Genomic DNA, 24,904 nt, shown 5'->3' on the forward strand with positions numbered 1-24,904 from the left:
TGAAAACAAGATCAGACAATCCATTTCCAACAGAGTTTAAATTCTAAAACACAGAAATTCCATATAAACCATAAAGAAATATATATTTGACACTTTAAAAGATTTAGTGATGTAATTGTTGTGTGGAAGCACTCTGGTGAAAAATGAACTTACCTAGGGCTCTACATGCAAAAAGCGCCATGGCACTCTGCAGCCTGTCTGGTCTAAGAGCCTGAACCACAAGTACCTTAGAAGAAAATACATTCAAGGGAAATAAATTTATAAAAGTATAATGTAAAAACCAACAAAGCAAAACTCTTTGAAGAAAACATTTTTTTTTTTTTAACTATGCTCATCAGCAATTTTCCCTAAATATATACAGCTAACTGACCATTCCGTCCCAAGATAAACTAATATAATTATTCTTTTTAAAGTACTTTTTTTTCATTGAGAAGAACTGGGAGGATAGTTCTACACCTAACGTCTATTTTTAAGGTAGAATATGTTCTACCATATTTCAGAATAAATGAATATTTCACATGGATAGCCAGAATAACAGAAAATAAACCTAGCTTTATACTGCTATGTCAATATATGATTTTCACAGAATCACAGAATTGTAGGGGTTGGAAGGGACTTCTAGAGATCATCGAGTCCAACCCCCCTGCCAAAGCAGGCTCCCTACACACATCGCATAGGTCGGCATCCAGGCGGGTCTTGAATTATCTCCAGAGAAGGAGACTGCACCACCTCCCTCAGCAGCCTGTTCCAGTGCTCCATCACTCTTACCGTAAAGAAGTTCTTCCGCACATTCGTGCGGAGCTTCCTATACTGTACTTTCATCCCATTACCCCTAGTCCTATCCCTACGCACTACTGAAAAGAGACCAGCCTCACCACTATGGCCCCCACACCTCAGGTATTTATAAACATTGTACATATTTTGTACATATTTTGCAAGCCTCTGAAATTCTACCATTCTGTGAAACACTCCTAATGCTTCCTCTGCAAGGAATTAGGTATGTAATATGCTGATTATTACAGTTATACTCCTACAGGTATTTTTTTTTATGGCAATACTTTGCTCACAAAGTATTTGGAGGAAGGAAATTTGGCAATAACAAAGCAAGCATGAAAGAATTTTGATACCTATTCATAAAATTTATTCTATGAATATTAATAAAGAACCTGTTACTTTGCCATTCTCAGCTGCAACCAATACAGTGCCACAAAAAAGACTCAGATGAGAGAGAACTATATACATACTGCAGAGAAAAAAAAAAATCCATAATAAACTAGCTGAGCTATAAGACAAAGACAAAATAGATTTTGTCCCTGCTTACAGTCTAACCAGGTTTTCAGTTTAAATTCTTTAAATGTAAGACTTATTTGCTATGCTGAAACCACAACTAATTTTAATTTAATACAGAATGTTACCTGTTGAAATAAAGAAATTCTTTTTACAATAGTAGATGGGAAGTCTTGCTCACACACAGAGCTCTGAGAGAAAGTGTGCCACAAACTTTCATCTTCAAATCCAAGAGTCTGATAGAGACATGGGAGAGAAGTCTACAAAACAAACAAACAAACAAAAAAAGCATAGTGAACAATAAAGAAGAATAATTATTTGGGCATTGTATATTTTCTGGAATCTATGAATACCATGATGGCTTTAAAACCTGTAAAATATTTGTGCATTTCATAAAAATCCCTTTCATCTTGGAAGTTTTTCATCTTGGAGTTCAAGAATAAAAGGTTAGAATTTAAAACTTGTTTTTCTACTTCCTCAAATGCTAAGTCAGTATTTACAATAGCTTTGTTTTTAAACTTTAATGCTCTTTGTTTTTAAACTTTAGGCTTAACTCAGTGTTATACTTTTCCTCAAATCATGATCCAGTTTTTCTTCTGTCCACCAACTGAAACTGTTAAACTTTTTCTTTTTTAAACCCTAACAAACACGTTTGCCACACCACTGTTGCAATTGCTCACAATTCCTGGTGAAGAGAAACTAAAAATAAACAACTGTCAGTCCAGCAATAACAAAAATCCTTGCCAAAGACTGCTCAGTGTTCTCCTTCTTGCTGCTGAGCTGACAAGAGGAGAAGAAGAATCTAAACTAGCATTTCTAGGATCATTATTTTCATTAAGTTTTCTTTAAATGAAAAGACTTCCGTTATGACTGTGACAGGATTAATCAAAGCAATTAAGTGTTGTGGCTTTTTAATATGAATTTACTTGATTTATGCAACTAAAATCTCTGAAATACTTCAGTTTCCATGAAAATCTGTTAAGTAAAAAACTAGTTTCACAATTAAAGGCCCATTTTAATACAATATAAAGTGGTTTCTGAAATGCAACAGTAGAAGAGAAACCTGTAACATTGTATTCTTTGCATTTTTTCTTTTCTAAAATTTTCTATTCATACAGATTGTAATTCTTTGGGTAGGGTTAAAATATACTAATCTAGGATGATACATTCATAACTTGGAATTTAGTTTCAAATGGGTCTATAAGAGACCACATTTTCTGGAACAGATAGTAAACATTTTACAATAACAAAATATTTCCTCCTGATGGTACTTGAGTCCATATTACAAACACTTTTAAGTTTAATGTAAACTGCCATGTGGTACATACCTTCAAAGATGCTACTGCATAGACTCGCTCCTGTTCTATCCAAGAAGGAATCTGGTCATGAAGGCTTCTTTTTGAATCCTTATTGAAACAAATTAAATGTGACATATAAGTTACATCATTTTATTTTATTTTATTTCTTTTTTTGGGGGGAAGAGATTAAGAAACACTTATTTTCGTGACAGTAGAACTCTAATTGTGCTAACAGGAAAAGAAGAAAAAAGGCAAAAAAAATGCACAGAAAACTAATTACCATTAAAAAAAAAAACCTGTATAATATTCATGTGAAAATTTCCCTGTTCTTTTCATGTTTTCCAACAAGATTAAATGTTCCTTATTTGAAAATACACAAATTAAAGTAGCTTACTGATTTTCTTACGGGATCTCCAATGATCACACCTGTAAAAGTCTCCCATTCCTACAAAGAATAAATGAACACCTCAGATCAGTCATCAGACATCTTTAAGAATAAAAATTAGTGTGCAGCACAATGTAGGCAAAACAGAAATTTAGAGGATAAACAAACTAAAGCCTCAATTCTGAAAGAATTATACAACAGTTATAAAACTCCACATAATATTAACAGTATTTACCTTTCACGGAATCCAAGTTAAGCAATTACAGTGCTTTACAAGAAAATAAAAAAAAAAAGAAAAAGCCATATTGTTTTTGTTTTTGTTTTGAACTCCCACAGCTTCCAACCATATCATCCACATACAGACTAGAATGAAGTAACATCGGTGGTAAGGACACACCCTTTTCAAGGCAATTTAACAAAAACAAAACTTTTAGTCAGGTAAGAGGATTATTGATATTATTTGATTCTTGAGTAGCACGTGAGTAAGCAGTAAAGTTTCTTGTATGTAACCTAGTTAGGTTAAGTTAGATAACAACTCTAACAGCTAGTGGAAATGTATGCTAAACAACAACAAACAACAAAGAAATCAATACTCAGAAATGCTTAAGAAGTCTAGCCAATTTAGTTTAGAAAATTATTTGTATACTGCCACCTTCATGAGTTTATCATAGAATCACAGAGTTGCTCAGGCTGGAAAAGACCTTAAAGATCACCACATCCAACCACAACTTAACCACACTACACTAACAACCCTCTGCTAAGTCTTGTCCCTTAGCACCTTATCCAAATGGTTTTTAAACACATCCAGGTGTAGTGACTCAACTACCTCCCTGGGGAGCCTATTCCAGTGCTTAACTACCCTTTCTGTAACTCTCAAGGATTAGAAAGATAAAACAGGTTTTATTCAGATGAAAAAGTAATGTAGATGAGTTAGGGAAGTTCTAGTAATAAAAAGGAACTTGTTTACTAATAAAGAAGATAAATTAGTTACTTTTACCAGGTATTGTCATTGCAGAAAAGAAAAGGACAATGGGATTTCACTTGGTCAATCTATACACCTCCAACCAAACTGCACTGCATTCATAGCATCAAAAAGTTTCAAGCTTGTTCACTAAACTCACATTTTTTAAACAGTGAAGTTCTGTTACTTCCATCAAATTCATTATGTGATTTTCATCTTTTTCCCTTTACTGGACTGTCCTCCAACAAACTGACATCTCCTGAAATCTGATAATCCTCTGGCTCATACTTCAGAAAGCATGGGTGTCCTTGCAGGCCATTCTGTAGGTATTTTGGATAATTTAATGGTGACTCACACTAATCAGCCTTCAGCATTAATTTATCACCCTAGCAGAGGAAGATTCTAGAAATGCGAAATAGGCTGCTCTACGGAAATACGAATTAGCAGTACCTAAACTCTTCTGCAGCTTTCATGGGAGAAGGGTACCCTCTAAACAACTTCCCCACAAATGAGGAACTCCATTAGGTCTCTTTCCGACAGCTCTCAAATAAAAACATCATACGACATCCCTAATCTTTTTGACGGTATGCTAATAATACTTTCTTTGTCTAAAAACTGAATAGACAGACATTTTCAGTGCATGTAGTTTGACTTTTTACCAAATGAATCCCAGTATGCTATCAAAAATATAAAACATTCTGAGATGTAGCATCATTTCTCTCTAAGAATCACTGAATCATAGAACAGCTTAGGGTGGAAGGAACCTCAAAAATCATCTAGTTCCAATCCCCCTACTGTAAGAAGGGTTGCCATCCACAAAAACAAGCACCAGTTCAGGTTGATACATCCAACCCGGCCTTCAATATCTCCAGGGACAAAGCATCCACAGCTGCTTTGGACAGTCTGTTCCAGCACCTCATCACCCTCTCCATGAAAAATTCCTCTGACATAAACGTATAGCCATGTGATGGAAGAACCACTGATATAGTACTCACAAAAAGCTGCAACAGCCCTCCATAAACATCTTCTTCAGTCTCTTATATAAGTAGCAACTCTTCACCTACCTTTCTAATGGTAACCATCACTTTGAACCCAATAAATTTAATGTTGACATACAAGATGTTTTTAAAAGTAATTATAATAGAGAAATAGAAACATGGAAAACTAAAATCCTGAGTCGTATGCCTACTGACAAAAACCTTTCATCTACTTAATGTTAGATAACATCAGTGTTTCATCATGTTAATCACTTGCAGATTTTCTTCTCTAGCACTTACATTCTCTTGGAAGAGTTCAGGGTGCATCCCTCGCACAAAATGTAGAGCAAACATTAACTGATCAGCCTGAAATAAAAGCAATAAATAAATAAATAAATTGCCTTTGCAATCTCATCATTAGTCACCTTTATGCCTCAGTAGTCTTTAAAAATCTCACACAGATAAGAGGTAGAATTAGCAGCAGACTGCTGATCACTTTTATTTGTTCTCTAGGACCACTATCAGAACAGGATACTAAGGCGGATGGATCATTAATCAAGCTGCATGATAACTGTTAAAATCTTCCAACCTCCATCCCAATCACCCAGGGTGAAAATCCGTACTATATATCTCCAATCTGTACTCAGGCTTTGAAATATTCCATCTTTTCTGACATATACAAATAGTGTGCCTTTCAGCACCCAAAAGATCTGATGAGTTAATAGAAGGCTTCACAGTCATGATTTCAAATAAAGACTTCAAATTATTATCAGTATTCCATAAGATTCCACTTGAACTTTGAAAATCAAAAACCTTAGAAATACTGCTACTTATGCATCCTCAGTGTAGGCTTGCTAGATTTTTAGAGGTAAAATCTTCCAAGATCTCTCTATTCTCACCAATCAAACTTCAGACTTGCAATATTTATACTACTGGTCAGATGGTCTGTGCAGACTTCTTATGTTTCTGTCAGCCTAGGACTATAACACAAACACCTCTTGTTATGACTGCTCCACTTGAGAGTATAAATGAAATCTGAAAGTGAGAGGTGTTTTAGGTTTTCCTAGGTTTTCACCTAGATTTTTTTTTTTTTTAGGAAATCCTAGGTTTTCTCCAAGAAGAAAAGCCATCTGACGCAGATACTGCGCAAACAAGACTTCAAGCTACACAGACAAAAAGGAAAACAGATGGAAACAAACAAGCTAATAAGTAGAGATTTGGGGAAGAGATGAAAAGAGGAAATAGAATATTAAAATGTCTGTTGTTTGGGTGTTTTGTTTTCTTCCAAACTAACAAACATAAAAACAATCACAATGATAAGAAGGTCAAACACTCATACTTAGGAAGCACTTGAAATAAGACCAAACAGAATGAAGAGGTCTCAGAAAAATACAGTCTTACCTTAAACAAACAGCGGCAAACATATTCATACACTGCATGTTTCAATGTGTAAATAAGCGACTCGATTCTTTCATCAGTATTGCCTGAGTCCTAAAAACAAAGTTTTGATTTTTAAAATTTATGTGGAAGTAAAAAAAAAACAACAACCAAGTGACTTTCAGGTGGAATGACACAAATTATCTTTGACACTCATTATTGCAAAAAACATACATGGCAAAATGAGAAATTCAAGATGAGGCATCAAGTAGTGTATAACTTGGCTTTGAAACTCTGGCTGTAGATGTCATTCTACACTATGTCTAAGGTAAACATACAAAAAGATAATATTTTCTTAATTTAGAAATATCTTTGATGTTTCATGGTTTTCACTTGGTAAAAAAATTGCTTTCGCATTAAATTTTTAAACAATTTCTATACAAGTATGTTGATATTAAATGTATTATCTAGACCTGCAGCCAATATTTGGCTCAAATAAACTAAGCAGTGTAGAAAACAGTAAATATAATCTCTCTCTAAAAACTTAGAGACTAAAACACCAACTACAAGAGGAGAAAACTAAAAGAAAGACAGGATAGAAGAAAGAAGAAGCAAAGAAAAAAAGGGACAGTGGTGTTACAGGTACTATGAGGTTCATCTGAAACAAGCTCATTTCTTCCTTGCTGAAACTGGAAGAGATGGACGTACAAAAAGAAGGGCAATGTGTATTTACGAGCTGCTTTGACTAGCATCTGCCCAGTTTCTAGAAGACTGTATGGGAAAACGCAGAAGTGGACAGAGGCAAAGAAAACAAGAAGGAAGCAGAGGTAGATGTGACTGACAAAGACAGAAGCTAAGCTTTAAAAAGGTAAACATAAGAAGCAGAAAAGAAAGAAATTACACAAATGTGAAAAAAAGAACAAGGAATTAGAAAACTCATGGTTGTGAAGAGTTTTAATGAAAGCAAGAGTGCATCACTGGAAGTGTGCCTCTGCTCATGATTGGAGCTGAAGTACGCAGAGACATCAGAGTAAAGTGGAACCTAAAAGTTACATGATATTGGAGATGCTGAATAAAAATAAAGCATATCATTAATCAGTGTGCATTTTTAGGCCTAAAGTGTGAGGTGATGAGGGATAAATCCACAACTCCGCACTTCTGTAAGAAAAATGTAATGGCTTTGAGAAGCATGCATGCTTAAAAACTATATAAAAACACACAAAGTTTAGATCTTCCTTCAAATTACTTGATTATATAGAAACATAAATTTTTTACTTATTCTACCCCTTGTTGACAGAACTAGCTTTATTTGGATATTAGTTCATTACCGAAAGCTTTGTTTTAATGAAGTTATTATCAAGTCCTAACTTACCTCAGACGAAAAGCAAGTCTGAAATTAAAAATAAGATCTCGTTCTCAGAAGGCTCAGCAAATTTACAATTCATATGTAACATAAATTACATTAAAAATCATAAAATTATAATCATAGAAAAAATTCCTGTGCATCTATTCTGAATATGTAAAGCATAACAGTTCAGCATCTCTACTTATTATACGTTATTCTCTAAAACTGTTCAACTAAAAGATTCTACAGATCAAAGCAGATCGATGTACCTGCAGCACACAGAGCTTTAGGAGAAGAGAACATACCTGTTCACTTTGCAGTGCTCTCTGGAAGAGCCGTAGGAACGCCGCCAAACTAAAACGGTACATATTATTAATTTTGGACAAGTCAGAGATAATAAAGTACATCTTGCTAGCACTCTCAGCTAAAGGGAGATACGCATTCCTCTCCTGTGAATAAAAGAAGTAGATATAAATAAAATAGTACATTACTGCCATCTATTGGCTATTACATATTGGTGCTATTGAAAAAACATCCACATGACTTGCACTGCTTGAGAAAACAGAATACTTGCTGATTTTCAAGCTGAGGCACACGCACTCAAGACTTCCACACTGTCTTTAGCTTTTAAACATGTCAAAAAACATTATTCTGTGAAGTCCTCTCAGCTGCAATGAACATCTTGGAAATTAATTCTAAGGGCACTGAGGTCCCCACCCACCACGAAGCCCATCCCAAATCTCAGTAATTAATTCATAACAGAGCGTAGGAGAAAAAGGTAACAAGAGAAAAACTTGTAGTGTGTTACAAAAAACAGCATGCCAAATGATCAGCACCACCAGTTAACAACATTTTTGCAGTACTGAGAGATTAATTAAATATGAACTGATTTTATTCTCCTGTAATCTATATATACACAACATTGCTATTTTATAGCAGAGGGAGAAAAAAGCAATTAAAAGATTGTAAATTTTTTTCTACCTGATCAAGGGAACTCTGAAGTCTGTGAGATTCAGCAAGTGATTCTTGGATGAGTGCACTGCTTGCTTTAGTCTGATTCAAAGATTCAATCAGATCTTTATTTTCTAATATATTTCCTTGTGATGTTGCAAGTGTCTGTAAACAAAAAAAGCTCCCTACGTTACACACACCTAAAAATAAAAACACCTGTAAAGCCTGTAAGGTAACCATTTTGAAAGCTGATGTATATACTTCTGAAGCACTGAATGCACTAAGAATACAACTGATGTTTTGTACCAACGAAGGACAGAAAATACAACCTAAGACCAAATTCTCAAAATCCAGACCACCAGATTTAGAACACAAACTGCCAGTAAGCTTCTGAGAAAATCAGATTTTTCTGCACCAGCCTCTCTAAATAAACACAAATCAGAAACATATAGATCTCTATTTAACTACCAATATAAACTGAAATTGGCTACTTGCAATTACTTGCAATACTCAAGGAATAAATAATCATTTTTCCTTTTCAAGTGTTTGTCTCAGTCATGAACAAATAATCCAGCAACAATGCTAACAATGCTTCAGAGGTTCAGATCTGCTTAACTGAATGAAGACTGTATTCTGTATTTTAATTAAAAAATAGTATTAACCAAAATATGATAGCCTGTTTTTTTGTAGCCTGCTTGCAGGTCTTATACACTGGCAAGTCATAGAAGCCACGTCAGTATTTCCTGTAAGAGCACATAAGGAAATTTGGATGTAAAGTTTCATGTAGTTATCTAGCTGGAGAGTCAGACGACTATTTGTTTCTGCGTAGTGTTTGATTTTTCACTGAGGAATCATAGAATAAGTTAAAAGATACCACAGCATGCATGCTGCTACCCCATGGTTTTGGTAAGAAAACCATTACCATACTTCAGATAAGACTTTTTATGTTGCTTTAGGATTATGGGAATTCAGCTCAATGACCTTAACCATTGATTTCTTTTCAAAAAAAAAAATCAATGAAGTGCCAGTCTGTTTCTACTGAGCTTTAGGTTACTCTCTTCAGTATCAAAGGACATTCTGATTTCAGTGCTATTATGAATGCAAAATCTGAAACTAAACCTGGTGTTAATACCTTGCACTTTTTATTGCAAACTCCTTAGACTGTTACTTCCTGAAATTTGGCAACTTTTGATGACATTTAATGTTCTGAAAAATTACAGTTTCATGACAGACATACATAATTATAATCTTTTTTATCCCAGTCAAATGATGTTTTATATTATCAAATAAAAAATTCAGAGAGAGCTTTATTCCAATACTTCTACCTTCTTCATTTAAACATATAAAATTTCAAAACTATCTTATCATTCCAGCAGATACAGCAGATAACTTTATTTTACCTCCAAAAGAGATTCTTCAAGCTTAGCTAGTTGTATCTTCTTATCTTCTTCTTGTTGTAATAGCTTTGTCTTCTGCTCTTCCAAATCAGGCTTTTCATGCTGAATGGTTAAAGCCAAAAGCTAAAAAGAAAGGAGGTTATTTAATGTGGTAGGAAGTATTCTAACATTTCATCATATATGTTAATGGAAATATAGCATAATATATACACATCAGCTGTATAGCAGTGTATAATCTATACTTTTGAACGCAAATTTCCAAGAGTTGAAAGAAAACAGGAACTGAGTGGTTACTCTCTTGTAACTGAAGTCAGCGAAGTAGTTTCTGTTTTCTTTATTGGACTTACTGCTTGATCCCAAAGGGTATAAAAAGAAGATTCTAAACCTTCAATTTAATATCAGCATTGATTTTACCAGTTCTACTTATGTGCTAGAAAATATCTCCACAACCATTAACACAAACGGCACCATGCAGCTTCTACCAGAAGCTAGAGCTACCTGTGAATGCCCATTATCTACATACATAAAGATTCATACATACTGTTTTCATTGCCTACCTGTCCTCTTAAGCCACTTCCTGTTGTGGTAAAGTTGACTTCCATAACAATAGAAGAAGCATCAGGTGGGATGAAGGGATTTGGGTTCCTTGTTGATAGAAAAAGACGGAACTCTTCATTATAATCTATCATTTTTTCACCTAGCTGTATAGCATAGCGGGGTCCTGTAAATTGAAATACTTATTATTTTCAGATAATTACAAATTGTTCACTGAGTAAATGTATGCATTTGTGTTATTCATTATGACCAGTAGATTTAAAGATACTTTATAAACAATTTATAAATGAATTTTATAACGAATAATAAATAAAAACTGATGGAACATCCATCATCAACCTATTCTGCATTGTTAGACAGAAAAATGGAATAGCGTAGCATAGCATGTAAAAGTTGTGTGATGGAAATATTTAAATGACCAGGTTCCTTTAATTATTATTATCTTTAAGAATCCTGTCATAATTTGAACATATTTACTTTCCCGCACAAGTATAACACTCCATAAAATCACTTCAGCCATAAACACACACTGGCTAAATAAGAAGGTTCAATATATTCTGAATGTGATATCAAAGCATTAGGCTATAAACTCAATGTTACATTTATTTTACGAGCTTGATGCTGCTGCACAATCATAATTCCATTCAAATATTATTTTCTGTGACACTGTTATGGAGAAAAAATATAAAACTACAGATCCTTGAATATATGCTTATTGGATGAAAAGAGAAATATTCCATTAAGAAATATCTCATAATTTTGACTTACTGTAAACACATTCCATATAATCACAGGAGGAAATAATTTAATTCCAGTCATCACAGTTTCAATCTATATTTATACTGATACTTCTTTTACACTTCTCAATATGCTTCTCACAGAATCAGACCACATTTATAGCCTCTCACCATTTTTTTTCTATCAAACTGTCAACTGTATAAAGGCTGGCTTCCATTCTAGCCTTGTCAGAAAAGACTCTAACAGGTACAACTACAGAAAGATTGTCATGGTTTGGTGGTGTTGCTGTCAATATTCCACATCATAACATCATGTGCATAACTACATATCCCAGGTGGTCTAGTGGTTAGGATCTGGCGCTCTCACCCCCGTGGCCCGGGTTCGATTCCCGATCAGGAAATGTCATGGTCAGGGAACCATCCTCTGCGAAGTCCTCTGGGATACGTAGTTCTCCTCCGAGAGCTAAGCACTCAGGACACTGCCATTCCACGGAACCAGAGCATGAACCTTCCAATAATCCATATACTGCACATGACGTTATGATGTAGAATATTGACAGCAACACCACCAAACCATGACAAAGATTTTTGCCTTCTGATAATAAAAAAGAAGGAAAAGTCTCAAAGTAAAAACTTCTCTTCCAGAGAATTTTCTAAAGTGGCACAGTTAGTTGCTCCTCTGTTATTAGCAATAGGAGTGAAAGAACACTCCAAGTATAAATCTCTGGTACAGATGAGAATCACGTATCAGTATTGTTTCTGTGCCAAGGACCAGAATGAACTGTAGGCTTATGTTGTAAAAATGTCTAGTTGAAAACAGAATCCATACAAGGACATAGTTACTATAGCATATAAATTCACATTTTTCCTAAATTCATTTCATTCCATGCAGCGAAGAGATGTACAGTCATTACGAGCAACTGATGCAGACAAGACCTCACTACCATCTCCACATTCTGACAAACAGGAGATGTGTAATTGATAGTCAAGTGATGGAAATGACTCAAAAAGCGACTATTTCTCCCTTTTCAAAAAGAACTCCCTAGCATGGACTTGCACAGACTCACCAAAACCATGTGTTTGAAATTACCACTAGAAATTAACCTAAAAATTAAAGTGTACAAGAGTTTATATCAATAATCCACGCTAATTCCAGCAGAAAAAACCTTTAAATATTTCCCAGTATTTTTCAATTTAGGAAACAAGAGCATACCTCCAATGTATTTCATATACTAGCAGCAGGTAATCTTAGCAGCACATTAAAAAGGCAATACACAGGGTTTCAAATAAATAAAATAAAATAAGCCAGTTTTTATAAGATCTACACGGATTTAGCTTTCAGCAGCTTTGAACAATAATTTTTAAAGACCTCAGTCACTTACCTTGGACAACAAGATCTTTTCTTAGCAATGGGTAAAGTACAGGTTCCATTCCATCCATTTCCTGTATAATAAGAGTTTTCCCAAACCTCACTGCAAGCTCAAGAGTTGTAAGGAAGTTGGCGTCCTGAGCAAATGAAATCAAATTCCTTTGAGTAATGTTGTTTTTAGAACGTTGATGACAGTGTTAAGCAGTGAACATTTTATTGATGCTTTTAAAACACTTTAGGAACGAATAGAAAGGCACTATATCAGGGATCCAAATCTAAGCATCAATTGTAGACCTATGCAGTTCTACAACAAGCATCATATGGCAGCCACAAGTATATCATTTAAATACATCTTTAGAAAATGAATGATTCAGCTACTGATATACAATCAATCTATTTAACACGCCTAACTACCACAGACATAGCACAGGTCTTGTGTCATGCCTGTCCAGTTTGTGTGGAAGATCTGACTAGTTAGAGTATCACCAGATAGCTACGTCTCCAAACTGAATCAAGACTTCAAGCAAGGATTCACATTCATCTTAAGATATCAAATCATAGGCTTTGGTCTGCAGGAGTCTAAACACACACTTGGTTTTTAAGATTCCATTCCATCTCCAGTTACTGGAGATCCAAGACAATGCAGAATCCTAAAGGTAACTAAGCCAATCTGATAGCAGGTTAAGTATCCAGTTGCTAATATAGTACCATTTGAAAGCAACCAAGGTGTCTGCATGTGGCTGGCAGGGATCTCTATAATACTTACCATTCTTTTGAAGCAATACTCTGAGGCCAGGTGCAGTCCAACAAGAGACTTCTGAATCGCACCACAAGCCTGCTAACAAGCTTATCCACCCATGTAAACTGACATGGTGTCTTAATCTTGGACTGAAATTCAGCCTACTATGGACAATGTAGACAACACAACATAGAAATACAAGGGAAGAAGTGTATATGTATTCCTGAAATCCAAAGAAGAGCAAACAAGAATACCAAGAAGAAATGCTCTCCTTTTTAAAATCTTTTACCATCTCCCTCCTTCTTAGCAGGAAATACTATCATAGTGTGTCTTTTCCAAGAATAGACAAATTTCTTAAGTAATACTACAATAATGTTGGGTTAAATATTCTGATATTCTCCCTACGTAAAGAAATCATCAGTACCAAGTAAGAATTCCTCTTATCTACAACAAATTACATGAAAATATGACCTGTTTATTGTTGACCTCTGTCACAACCCTTAATAAATTTCTCTCTAAGGTATAGAAGTGAGTGCTCTCAAGCAGAACAGAATTGTAAGACCAGGAGAAAATTATGAACCTGCTGGTTAACAACTTCTAGACGTGCTTCCTTCAAATGTGTCTTCAACCATTCTGTAGCCCGGAATGAAGGGTCGATCAAAAATGGGCAAACTTTACTCTGAGAAAGAAAAAATAAAAATAAAAAATGAGAACACCTGATTTAAGAATTAAATTGAATGGGAAAAACAAACAAAAAACATCAAATTAAGTCTCCTTTTATTTTTCTACAGTGATATTAAGGATATTTTAATACAGTTTTCATTAACAATAATAACCTAATAAAAAAATGAAATCAAGCAACAGTAGAAGGAGAATACTGTTATTCTTTCGAGTTTTTTTGAATAGTTTGATAACTGTCCTGTGGATGAAACAACTAAAATATCACATTCATTAACAGTTCTAAAAGGATGCTGAATAAAACACATGCACAAGAAAATGATTAGAGCTGAGGAATGGCTCGATAAAAGCTCTTTAGTCACAGACAGACTAAATTAACTAAAAAAGATGAAATGAAAATAAAATTCAGTTACAACATTTAAGTACATTTGAGAGTATAAAATCATATTTGTTGAAGAACTTTGTTATCAAAGTGAGAAAGGAATAGCTAGATCTAATATGAAGATGATAAAGCAGAATTAAATTGGAGAAGAAGCTGTAAATGGTTTCTGAAAACCATCAATCATCCAAGCAAAGTACGTGTGGCAAATGTAAATTCTCCTCTCTTAAATGGCATTAAATCTTTATTTTCTAGCAGATCTAGTAACTACATTATAAGTGCAGAATTATGAGTGTGCATTTGCAATGTACATTTATTGTCTCTATTCATATGCAATTATAATAATGAATCATGAATACAAATATATTACTATGTGGGTTGCTCTGAAAGTAATGCTTTTTCTAACATTTGCCCACACTATAAGGGAGCAGATTTTGGTGGTATGGCAAGAAAGGGTGAACCCTCCCACCAATATTCCACTACATTTTGTTGCCCTGGGACAGATGGCAGCAGAGAGGTCGCATAACAAAATGACATCTGACATGGAAGTGCATATGAAGCAAAGGTGTGGAACTGAATTCCTCCTTGTGGAAAAAAATTGCATCTACTGACATTCATTAATGCTTGCTGAACATTTATGGGGACAAAACAGTGGATGTAACACAGTGGTGTGCTTCAGCAGTGGTGACAGCAAGAACAGATCACCTCTACTGGTGCAGCTTTTGTTTTTATTTTCTCTTTGCATCTGTTATAGTTTCCATGGAAATAAATAGGAGGCACTACTTTCACGGTGACCTAAATACAATTTGTTATAATTCTTTTCTCAGGTATTATCTAATGGTTTTAAGTGAATGATATTTTATAACCTATATCACATATCTGATGAACACTTAAGGATTTCACATCTAGATACTTTGAACAATGTCTGCATATATCCTTTCCTGTTTTCAAAAAAAAAAGCAGTATTAGAACACGCCAAATGTATAGGCCATAGCCTTCCACTTATGTTGTTGTTAATGATGACTAATAGACTGATAGAAGGTTTCATCTCTTTGACATCTGGAAGAAAACTAATACAGAAGCATGTCCCTCAAATGCTTTTTTTTCCCCTTTTGAGTATATTAAGATACATGAATATTTGTTTCTCTTTTTTTCTTTGCATGCTTTATGCTAATGAAACTATGAAAATAAAATTGTTCATAATCCCAGTAAGATATCATGTTACTGAAATCTGCACAAACTGAAACACTTTCAACATTCAAAAATAAATTTACCTGCAAGATAACAAGAGCATTTTCTATTGAAAGGTCATCTGAAGGTAAGCCTTCACTTTTCCAGACTAACTCCTCACTTTCTGTACACAGGAACCGCCGTAAATCAAACTCTGATAAAAGAAAGATTGTAGGTCTCTGTTAATATTTATAGTCCGCACATTTTAAAGTCTTCACTACTTTGTATGCAGTGGAGATTCTATCTTATGGAAGTGCAAGTCTGTAGATTTCCCTTATTTTATTTTTTGAACTTAATCCTAATATCCAGATGATGTTATTAAAAAAATGGTGCTGTTAACACAGACAGATAAAAATGCTTACCATAAAAACAGAAGCATTCAGAACCCAGAGACAAGTTTCTAACAGTCAGTGTGAATACATTCATCCATGTAAATTTTACATTCTAAGAAATGACTATGGGGTTAAATATATATATATATTTATACTCTTAAGAACTAACAGAATAATCCCATTAAATAATCCATCACTATATACATTTGAATAAGAATGAATACGGTCATTTCCTTGATCAAGCCTAATTACTCCCACCCACATAAATTACTTTCAAGGCCTGCTGATTTGGTCCATTCATCCAGTCTCATTTTCCTCTGATCCTCTGGAGCAGCAGACAGATAGGTAATAAATGCAGCTGCTAACTGAGCTCTTTTAGGCAGCGTGGCCAGTTCATCTCTCATCTCTGACACCTTTAAAAAAAAGAAGAGCACAGAATGGATAGGTGTATGACATAATGAATGCATAAATAAAAAAAACTATGTTAATATTTCTCATAAGTTACCGAATAGCCTGAATTAAATTTCATATACCTATATGAGGCTCACAACAAAACATATCTGAAAATGCAGATTTTCGTTTGTTCATTTGTTTTAAACTCTGAGCTATAGCATGAACAGATGATTCTGAGAATTTGGCTTCTAAAAAACTATAAACACTGTAGGTATTTATTGTAATCAGAAATGTGATTCACTAAAGTCACAAAAATAAAATACATTTATCACATATACTTGAACAATCTACCTGCATTTCAAACTGATTAAAAAAAAGCTGACATACTCAAATCAACATTTTACTATTTCCTCTTTACTTAAAAGGGAAATGAATACAGCTTTTTAATGTCTAAGTTAAAAGCTATCCTCAAAAGACTGTGAGTTCCTAATATATCTGCTAGTTTCCTACGGATGCTAATATATCTATTTACCCCATACCATTAACAGCAGTGTAACTTTCTAAAGGGAGAGGTAACGCACCAGGGTAAATAACCATGAACAGTCATTCTTAGAGGTCTTTACACAAAGGTTCAAATCTGCCCAGCCCTACCTACTATTTCAGATTGTGTACCTGAAAAGCCACTTGCAAAGGAAAATCCTCCATTTCTTTCCATTATATCAATCCTAACTTAAGAATCACAGAATATCTTGATTTGGAAGAGACCCATAAGGATAATCAAGTCCAACTCCTGAGTCCACACAGGACCACTCAGAAATCACACCATGTATCTGAGTGCCTTCTCCAGAAGCTTCTTGAACTCTGGCAAGCACATTGCCGTGACCACTTCCCTGCAGAGCCTGTTCCAGTAACTGACCGCCCTCTTGGTGAAGACTGTTTTCCCGATAACCACTTTTTGTACTGTGGTACTCAAAACTGCACACAGTACTCAAAGTGAGGCTACAGCAGTGCAGTGTAGAGTGAGACCAGCTGGCAATGCTGTACTTGATGCGCCTTAGTTTAAAAACTTTAATTTTTTTCTCATGAGAAATCAAACAAATGTATATTTAACAGACTGGCTTCTTAACTCATATCCTCAAAACAGTGAAAAAATTGACTTTCAAAGTATCAGCAATAAGACGTATTTTGTGAAAATTTTCACTAACCTGTGTGCTCCATCTTTTGTGTTCCCTGTCAAGTTGACTAATAAGTATCTCTGCAGCTTTCAGTGTTTCCTGAGCTTTACTTAGTTCTGCTTCAAGCTTTGCTGCTTCTGTTGTTCTGCTCTGAAACCTGTAAAACAATGATTGTTTATAATTGCTATTATGAACTACTAAAATTATGGACAGTTACTTGAAAGGTAGCTTAACTGACTGAAATTGTCATATTTATTATTCATGAAGAACACAGTAACAATTCCCTTTTATACATTCTGCTTCTCATGATGGATGAGCCATTAACAAAATTAAGAAACACAAATGAGAATGAAAAACACATTTGCAATATACAAATATAATATGTCTGAATATCGTTCCTCTCCATACTTATTCAGCCTGACTTCATTTTAGTGGTTGATGTTTTGTTCTGCACCTAGTCAAGCCAACAGTAAGTTCAGCACCATGCTATGAAGTCATAATTCTTTTTGGTAAATTTTATCTATAAAACCTTTAAAGAAGAATATTTCTAAGTTAAGCTATAACTATTAAATTTAGAATACAATACACAGTATTCTGCTTAGTGAACTACTGCAAAATAGAAATATGCCCCACACTACAAATTTTAGATATAATTGAATAATGTTTAATACCTGTAAAATCTGAAGTCCTGATCCCTTGTCCTGTCACAGCACTCCCTGATATGCAGTCTCTCCCCAGCTTTCTTGTAGGCTCTCTTTAAGTACTGCAAAGATTCTATAAGGCCTCCCTACAGCCTCTTACGTTCTAGACTAACTAGTCTATCCCTTACAAGACACTGAAGTCTTCTTAGACTTATACAGTGAGATACACACTCTTTGTTTTTAACATCTGCTATCTTCTACAATGAAGGTTTCCAACTCAGTCATTCATTAGTGAGAAGGTACATGAAGAAGCATTTAATCTGATCAGTGAGATGAAAAGCATGATAATAGTATCTATTACGTACTACTGATTGTATAGATAGCCAGTTATGGCTTCTAATGATGTACAAGTCTCATAGTGCAGGGAGTTACTCTTGGTCATGTTAATTTTATTACTAATACTGTTCATCAATGTTTTTATTTATATCTTGAAATAAACAAAACCAACATACTTATCTTTCAGTTCTGATACTTTTTGACCAACAGAGTTCACAAGATCTTCTAACTTCCGTTTTCTGCCCTCAGTTTTCTTGAGATTACTAAAAAATGTAAGACTTATTTTAAGACTATGGATCCAAAGGAAAAAAAAATAGTCACTGTAACATAAAAATAATTTATATGGAATTCATTCTTGTGATCTGTATCAGCAAAAATTCATTTTCACATTTAAAATCTTTTAGTACTTCCCATCACACATCTTTAAAAATGCAGAACAAATGCATCACATTGAAGTTTATTCTTCAAGATCAAATAAAATTCTTCCAATATACTATTTTAAGATCTAGCAAAACAACCAGTATATATTTCTTGGATTATGGGCGGTCATAAGACTATTTCATATCATTGTGAGAAAGTGATAATACGTGGTATATGTCTAAAAAAAAAAAGAGAAATCACACTTCCTATGTACTTGCATGGGTTAATCACCAACAGAATACATTTTAAGCTTGTCTGTGATGTTCAGTGCTCCTAGACTGGGAACTGGTGATAGGCTGAAAGATATTGAAAGCAATAGCTTCCAGGTAGAAAAAAAAAAAAAATTACTTTTTTTTTTTCTTACATACTGGCACAGTTTTACATAAAGACAAGATTCTGCCTCAACATGAGACAGAAATACTTAATAAGAATACTTTGTAATGAGCTACAGCTTCTTATTTATTCTGTTCTCAAAAATCTTCAAGTTTCCTCAGTCTCTTCTGATATCGTTGGAGTTAAGCATGTTTATTTTATAACAGTGTCTAACTTACGCTTCCAAGACAGCCTTTTCTTTTTCCAAAGGTTGAATTCGTTCTAGGACGTGGGAATACTGGACATTAGCATTTACCCAAGCGGCCAATGGAGCAGCTGCAGCACTGGCTCGTTTAGCATTCTGAGAAAACAGTAACAGTTACAAGCAAAATCCTTGAAATGTAATGCAAATGAGATGAATACAGGGTAAGCTAACTGCAACAGATTTGCCAGTTATCAAATTTATTAATTAGCCAAAATCTCCAATGAAATGATCTTTTTATAGTGTTACTAAGAGTTTATATTGTAGGGTAACAAAGAAAATAGTGGGTTTACAACTATGAAGCTCTATGGGTGTTATAAAGTTCTAAACAAATGTCACAAATCTGCAAATTTGTCCAGACAGTCACAAATTTCCCTTTAAAACTAACAAACTAGTACCTAAGAATTACAAAATCACAGAATCACAAGGTTGGAAAGGACCTATAAGATCATCTAGTCCAACCGTCCTCCCTCCACCATACCTACAGAAAACCCCATAAACTTGCTCCCTATCCAGACACTAATTCTACTAGCTACTGCCAAGTTAGGTCTCAAAGATCACTAGTGTATTTAATAATCATTAGTTCCCACTTTTTTAATTACATGTAATGCTGCCTCTTATATTCATGTGTGGTTCTTTTGTTGCTGCTTTTAATATGTTATTTTTCATTTATTTTATGTAATAGCATCATTAATTACTTTAGGATCAAAAGATGTTCTGTTTCTTGAAAGAAGTTCTTCAACACTCTCTCGTATTTCTTTTGGAATGTTACAGGCATCAAAGGTTGCAATGTCCTCCTTCACTCCTCTTTTGGCCAAGAAACTATTAAAAGAAAAAAAAAAAAAAGAAAGAAAGAAAATACAAATGTTAGAAGTTATTCCCATATGAAATGAAAGAATTCTGCAGACACATAATTCCTGAAGATAGCAGAAAGTATTTCATACTGTAAATTATTGTCTTAAGATCAGATCTTAAACAAAATCCTCACCTCTTCATGCTCACCCATGATGTATCAAAAATCCCCATGAGCCGTAAAACTCCTTCTAGGATGTCTCTGATTATGTCAGGGGGCATCCGTAGGGACCGAATTTCTGACAATGACTCTGGTTTTATATTTCCAACTGCTAGTTTAGCTTCATTAACCAGTGGCTTAGAACATAAAAACATAATCAAAATAGACATGAGTATATTAGAAACTGAAAATCTGCCATTTTGGCTGTCATGTATCTTCTTCCTTTCAGCATTAAATACTTTATTGTCTAAACAGCCACTATTGATGTGTATTCATACGCACAAATTAATTTGCTGTATTCTTCAGTAAAATTCTGAAAGGAACAGGATGAAAAATACAGACTACAAAATAAATGACTCAGTACATACCTCCTGCCCCCCAAAAATGATGCTTAAAGGCTTTAAATTGTCTCAAACAGAGTAGTATGCCATAGCACCATTAGGATACACAGCTTTCAGAATTAAGCAATAACTGGAAGTCATTTCTTCTTAAACTATTTCCCTCCAGCTTACAGTGCAAAACTCTACTCCAGTTTCATCAAGGAATACTGTAGTTGGTCTACAGAAGTTATTAGCAACCCAAAAATATTCCACAAATTCTGTGGAACTCAGCTGCAGACCACAACAGCAGAGAATTAGCAACTGGAGGGTGGATGTTATCTGAAAAGCCTTTCTGCAATGAAGATCAAACAGAATACAAACTGAATGCCCAAATGCCAACCTAAATCTGGGAAACAGAATTAACTGTTTTCTAACACAATATGGTTTTAATAGTTAAACAATTTTAAAGAAAAAATAAGAAATAATGGGATAGATTCTAAGAAAACATTTTGCATGGCAGAAAAGGGCACAAAAGACAAGTTTTCCATGGTAGCTTTTACCTGAACCTCCTTCAGTTCATCCTCAATTTTTCTTTTTCTTTCTTCTATTTCTGCAGCTTCTTCTGCTATTCTTTGTTGTATTTTTTCCATTTCTGTTTTTTGCTCACTAGCACTCTGTAAAACAATCAACAGCTTTCATTTTTAAATTTACATCAATTTTATTTTCAGGTCCTTTATTTCTTACAGTCTTCATTATAATATAACTTGTTGACACCAAGCACCAAAAAACTTCTCATACTACAGGTCATTTGAAAAAAGAAAAAATACATAAGCATTAGTGTTAAGTTTATATTCATGTAATTAAATTATGTGGCATAAGCATCTTTTTGTATTATTGTGTCTCCTGCTTGGTGTATTGTAAACAAGATCAGCATCTCCATTTTCTATGCTCATGATGAACTCTTCTGTCCTTACCTATGACTGATACTCCCTGTTATGAAGATAGCTAACAGATGTTAGAGGCTGTTACTAACACACTTGAATGCAATATATCCCTACCTTTGTCTTTTTGAAATATAAGCTGCTCACATTTTATTTCATGTTAGCACTGAAAAACACCTTTTCCATGATTCCATGGAAATGGATTTCCATGACGGTGGCGCAGTGGTAGGAATGCCGCATTGCAACACCGGAGGCCCGGATTCAAATCCTCCCTGTGGCCCAAGTGGTAGAAGTGCCGCTCTGCTGCACAGGAGGCTCAAATCCCGGGGGTTGGACTCGATGATCTCTAAGGTCCCTTCCAACCCGCACGAGACTATGATACTGTGATTCTAAAACCTACAGTTGTTGTGTTTAAATTACAACCTATTATCCTAAAAATACTACTACAAGATTTTCCTATAAAGCTGCATCCACCTCTCTAACAACCCACACACAGAATGCAAGCTGTGTGGCTTCACTTTTTTTTCTTTCCCTGAGTTTTTATTCTGCCTGCTACAGAGGGGACATCTCCTAAGCACTTCAATACAATGATAAATAGGTGACATATACAATTACAATAAGACAGATGCCATACTGCCTGAAGCTAATGGAAAAAGTAGAAACCATGAAAAGCAGTCACAAAACAAATAATGGAGGATAAATGTTAAAAATAAGTGTGTAATATTCTAGGCTCAGTTCATCTAAAAGATGCAAGATAACAAAGTTTATATTTTTATATATTTCCCAGTATACAACACATGATTATAATCAGCAATTGTTGAGCTGAGTTGAACCCGTAGCAAAAATAAAAGTATAAAAGCAAAGGAAATCTTAATAATCTTTCCGAGTAATTAACCTAAGCTCTAATTCAGTGTGTCAAATTCATAAAAGTATGTCACTCAAATGTATAAAATATTAACTACATAAAATTAGCTTAGATATTTCATGGCAATGTATGAGTACTGTCTGATAGCTCTGAATAAGAAAACCTCAAAGTTCAGCTGTAGGTCAAAAGTCTTGCTCAGAAGGAAGATTAAAGAGGTCCATGCATTACAAACTCCTCTCTTACATAAACTGGAACATCTTAAGTGATATTAAAATGTTAGAGGGCACCTGCCCTTTATGCTAATCTAAATCAGAATTCTATCATAATCTTTCTGATACTCAGACTCAACATGTTTCCACTTTTTTTTTTTACCTACTCTTTGCCCCTGTCCTACAGTGTAAGACATTGGTAACAGTTAGCTACTGGACAATAGCAGGCACAGATTTAAAAGATGAATCGAGGGAAATGACACAAAAAAATCTTTGAAGCCAGCAGTGAATATATCAAGCCTATTATAATTATTCGAATACATATAAAGTAAGGAGATAGACACTAAAAATAAAAATTAAAAAAAAAAATAAATTGCTAATACCAAGTAGGATTATAAAATTGGAAAGTAATGCACCAAGGCACGGTAGCAGCATGGTGAATCAAATGGTTAGAAAGAACATACTTTAATGCATAGAGAAATTTTCTCTTCTTCTAGATTATTCATTTAAGTTCTGTTCAGACTGGTCAAAACAACACAGTGCTAAAACAAACAGTGCAATAAAAGCAGATTAATTATAATTTATCCCATATTAATGACTTCTGCAGATGTCTATGTTCTGAACAGTTATTTTAGTCAACTGAGAAAATACTACTAAAGAAAATTACTTCTTCAAAGAAACAGTTCTGAGCTGAAAGACAGATATTTCAGGGAGTGAGGAACACTGAACCACCCGTTTTATCTGAAGTCAACTTCAGAGGATTAAATATATATTTTCACATGTTTTTTAAGAGTCCACAAATTCAATTAGTAGGATTTATAATCTAAAATTCTGCTACTTGTTAGTATTTTCTTCATATTGTTAAATGTAAAACCAGATCAATTTAGATTATGTCCTTCTAGGAAAACGTACAGACTAATCCGAAGTACCCAGTACCAAAGTGCTTCTGATCTCTTCCTAATCAGTTCAGGCATGGTTTAAGTTACTGAATCCTCTGTTCTACAACATATTTATTCAAGCTCCAAAACTCATGTGCTTCCTTAGACAAATGCTTGTAAAATCATCAGGTTTAGCACTCCTTGAAACCAACACTAAGCACAGGCAGCCATGGAGCTTTTTGTTGTTTTTGTTTTTGTTTTTGTTTTTTTCATTTCTATATGATAATGTACAGTACCTGCATAGATATTGTAATTTCCTGAAGGGCAGCATCAGCTTCATCTTGCTTAGTTTTGAGTAGAATGCTTTGTTCTCCAGCCTTTTTGTTCAGTTCATCCACAAGAGCTTTAGCTTCATTCAGCTTTGAAACACCTGCCTAAAAAAGTTTGTAGGAAGCAATTGCTTAGCATGGAATTTTTAGATAGATTTAAATGAAGAATGGCTACAAACAGTACACACGGACTAACAGTGATGCAAACTAATACCAGTCATTTTTAATTTATTTTTCAAAATGCATATTTCTTACCACTCCCCTGTATATTTCCACTCAAAAACAAGAGCTGAAACCTCTTTATGTGGTGGTATGAGGTGTTTCACTACATCAAAAAGCTGAATATGAAATCCTCATAATCCTTTTTCCATTTAATTCAATAACATTTCAGTTAACTGATATTAATTCCATGTAATTCTATTTCCTTTAATAGCAAATCAGCAAAAATTAAATATATGGTGGAAGCAAACTAGATTATCTTATTTCTACATATTTGTGCATTCGCTAAAGAATCTGAATGTCCATAAAACAAAGCCTCAATTATCTTTTCTATTTCTTTATTCACAATTTCTAAATTATTCATTTTATCAAGAAAACAGAATTACTTCAACACTTCTGAAAAATGTATTGAAGACAAAATTAATGTTTTAACTAGGATACATATACCTAATTTTCTTGTAAATGTTTACTATTCTTTACCCAGAGAATTCAAGAAGTAAATGAGCATTCGTCACAAACAAATCAGAGCTACTACTTAAGTAAGCAAGCAACTTCTGTCATTGCAAACTTAAATACTTTGCAAATTGCTTAATAC

At 34.3% G+C, this 24,904-nt stretch overlaps 1 protein-coding gene across 3 annotated transcripts in view; it reads right to left on the bottom strand.

Annotated features, from left to right (window-relative positions):
• The window catches only part of DYNC2H1 (dynein cytoplasmic 2 heavy chain 1), a 120,275-nt gene that overhangs the window by 50,759 nt on the left and 44,612 nt on the right, over positions 1-24,904 (bottom strand). For all 3 annotated transcript variants that reach the window (XM_085556079.1, XM_015852271.3, XM_015852270.3), the window contains 21 exons: positions 24,058-24,195; positions 21,429-21,542; positions 20,525-20,685; positions 20,235-20,358; positions 19,514-19,635; positions 18,719-18,805; positions 17,596-17,722; positions 16,269-16,410; positions 15,710-15,819; positions 13,959-14,057; positions 12,653-12,776; positions 10,536-10,699; positions 9,982-10,101; positions 8,612-8,746; positions 7,936-8,079; positions 6,310-6,399; positions 5,209-5,274; positions 2,980-3,030; positions 2,616-2,693; positions 1,416-1,547; positions 154-226 (listed from right to left, as the gene is read on the bottom strand). In XM_085556079.1, coding sequence (XP_085412205.1) covers positions 154-226; positions 1,416-1,547; positions 2,616-2,693; positions 2,980-3,030; positions 5,209-5,274; positions 6,310-6,399; positions 7,936-8,079; positions 8,612-8,746; positions 9,982-10,101; positions 10,536-10,699; positions 12,653-12,776; positions 13,959-14,057; positions 15,710-15,819; positions 16,269-16,410; positions 17,596-17,722; positions 18,719-18,805; positions 19,514-19,635; positions 20,235-20,358; positions 20,525-20,685; positions 21,429-21,542; positions 24,058-24,195 — 2,401 coding nt within the window. The remainder of the gene's footprint in view (positions 1-153; positions 227-1,415; positions 1,548-2,615; positions 2,694-2,979; positions 3,031-5,208; positions 5,275-6,309; positions 6,400-7,935; positions 8,080-8,611; positions 8,747-9,981; positions 10,102-10,535; positions 10,700-12,652; positions 12,777-13,958; positions 14,058-15,709; positions 15,820-16,268; positions 16,411-17,595; positions 17,723-18,718; positions 18,806-19,513; positions 19,636-20,234; positions 20,359-20,524; positions 20,686-21,428; positions 21,543-24,057; positions 24,196-24,904) is intronic.

Source organism: Coturnix japonica, chromosome 1 (assembly GCF_054131305.1).
Source record: "Coturnix japonica strain WE chromosome 1, WE-NBRP24, whole genome shotgun sequence".
Lineage (NCBI taxonomy): Eukaryota > Metazoa > Chordata > Aves > Galliformes > Phasianidae > Coturnix > Coturnix japonica.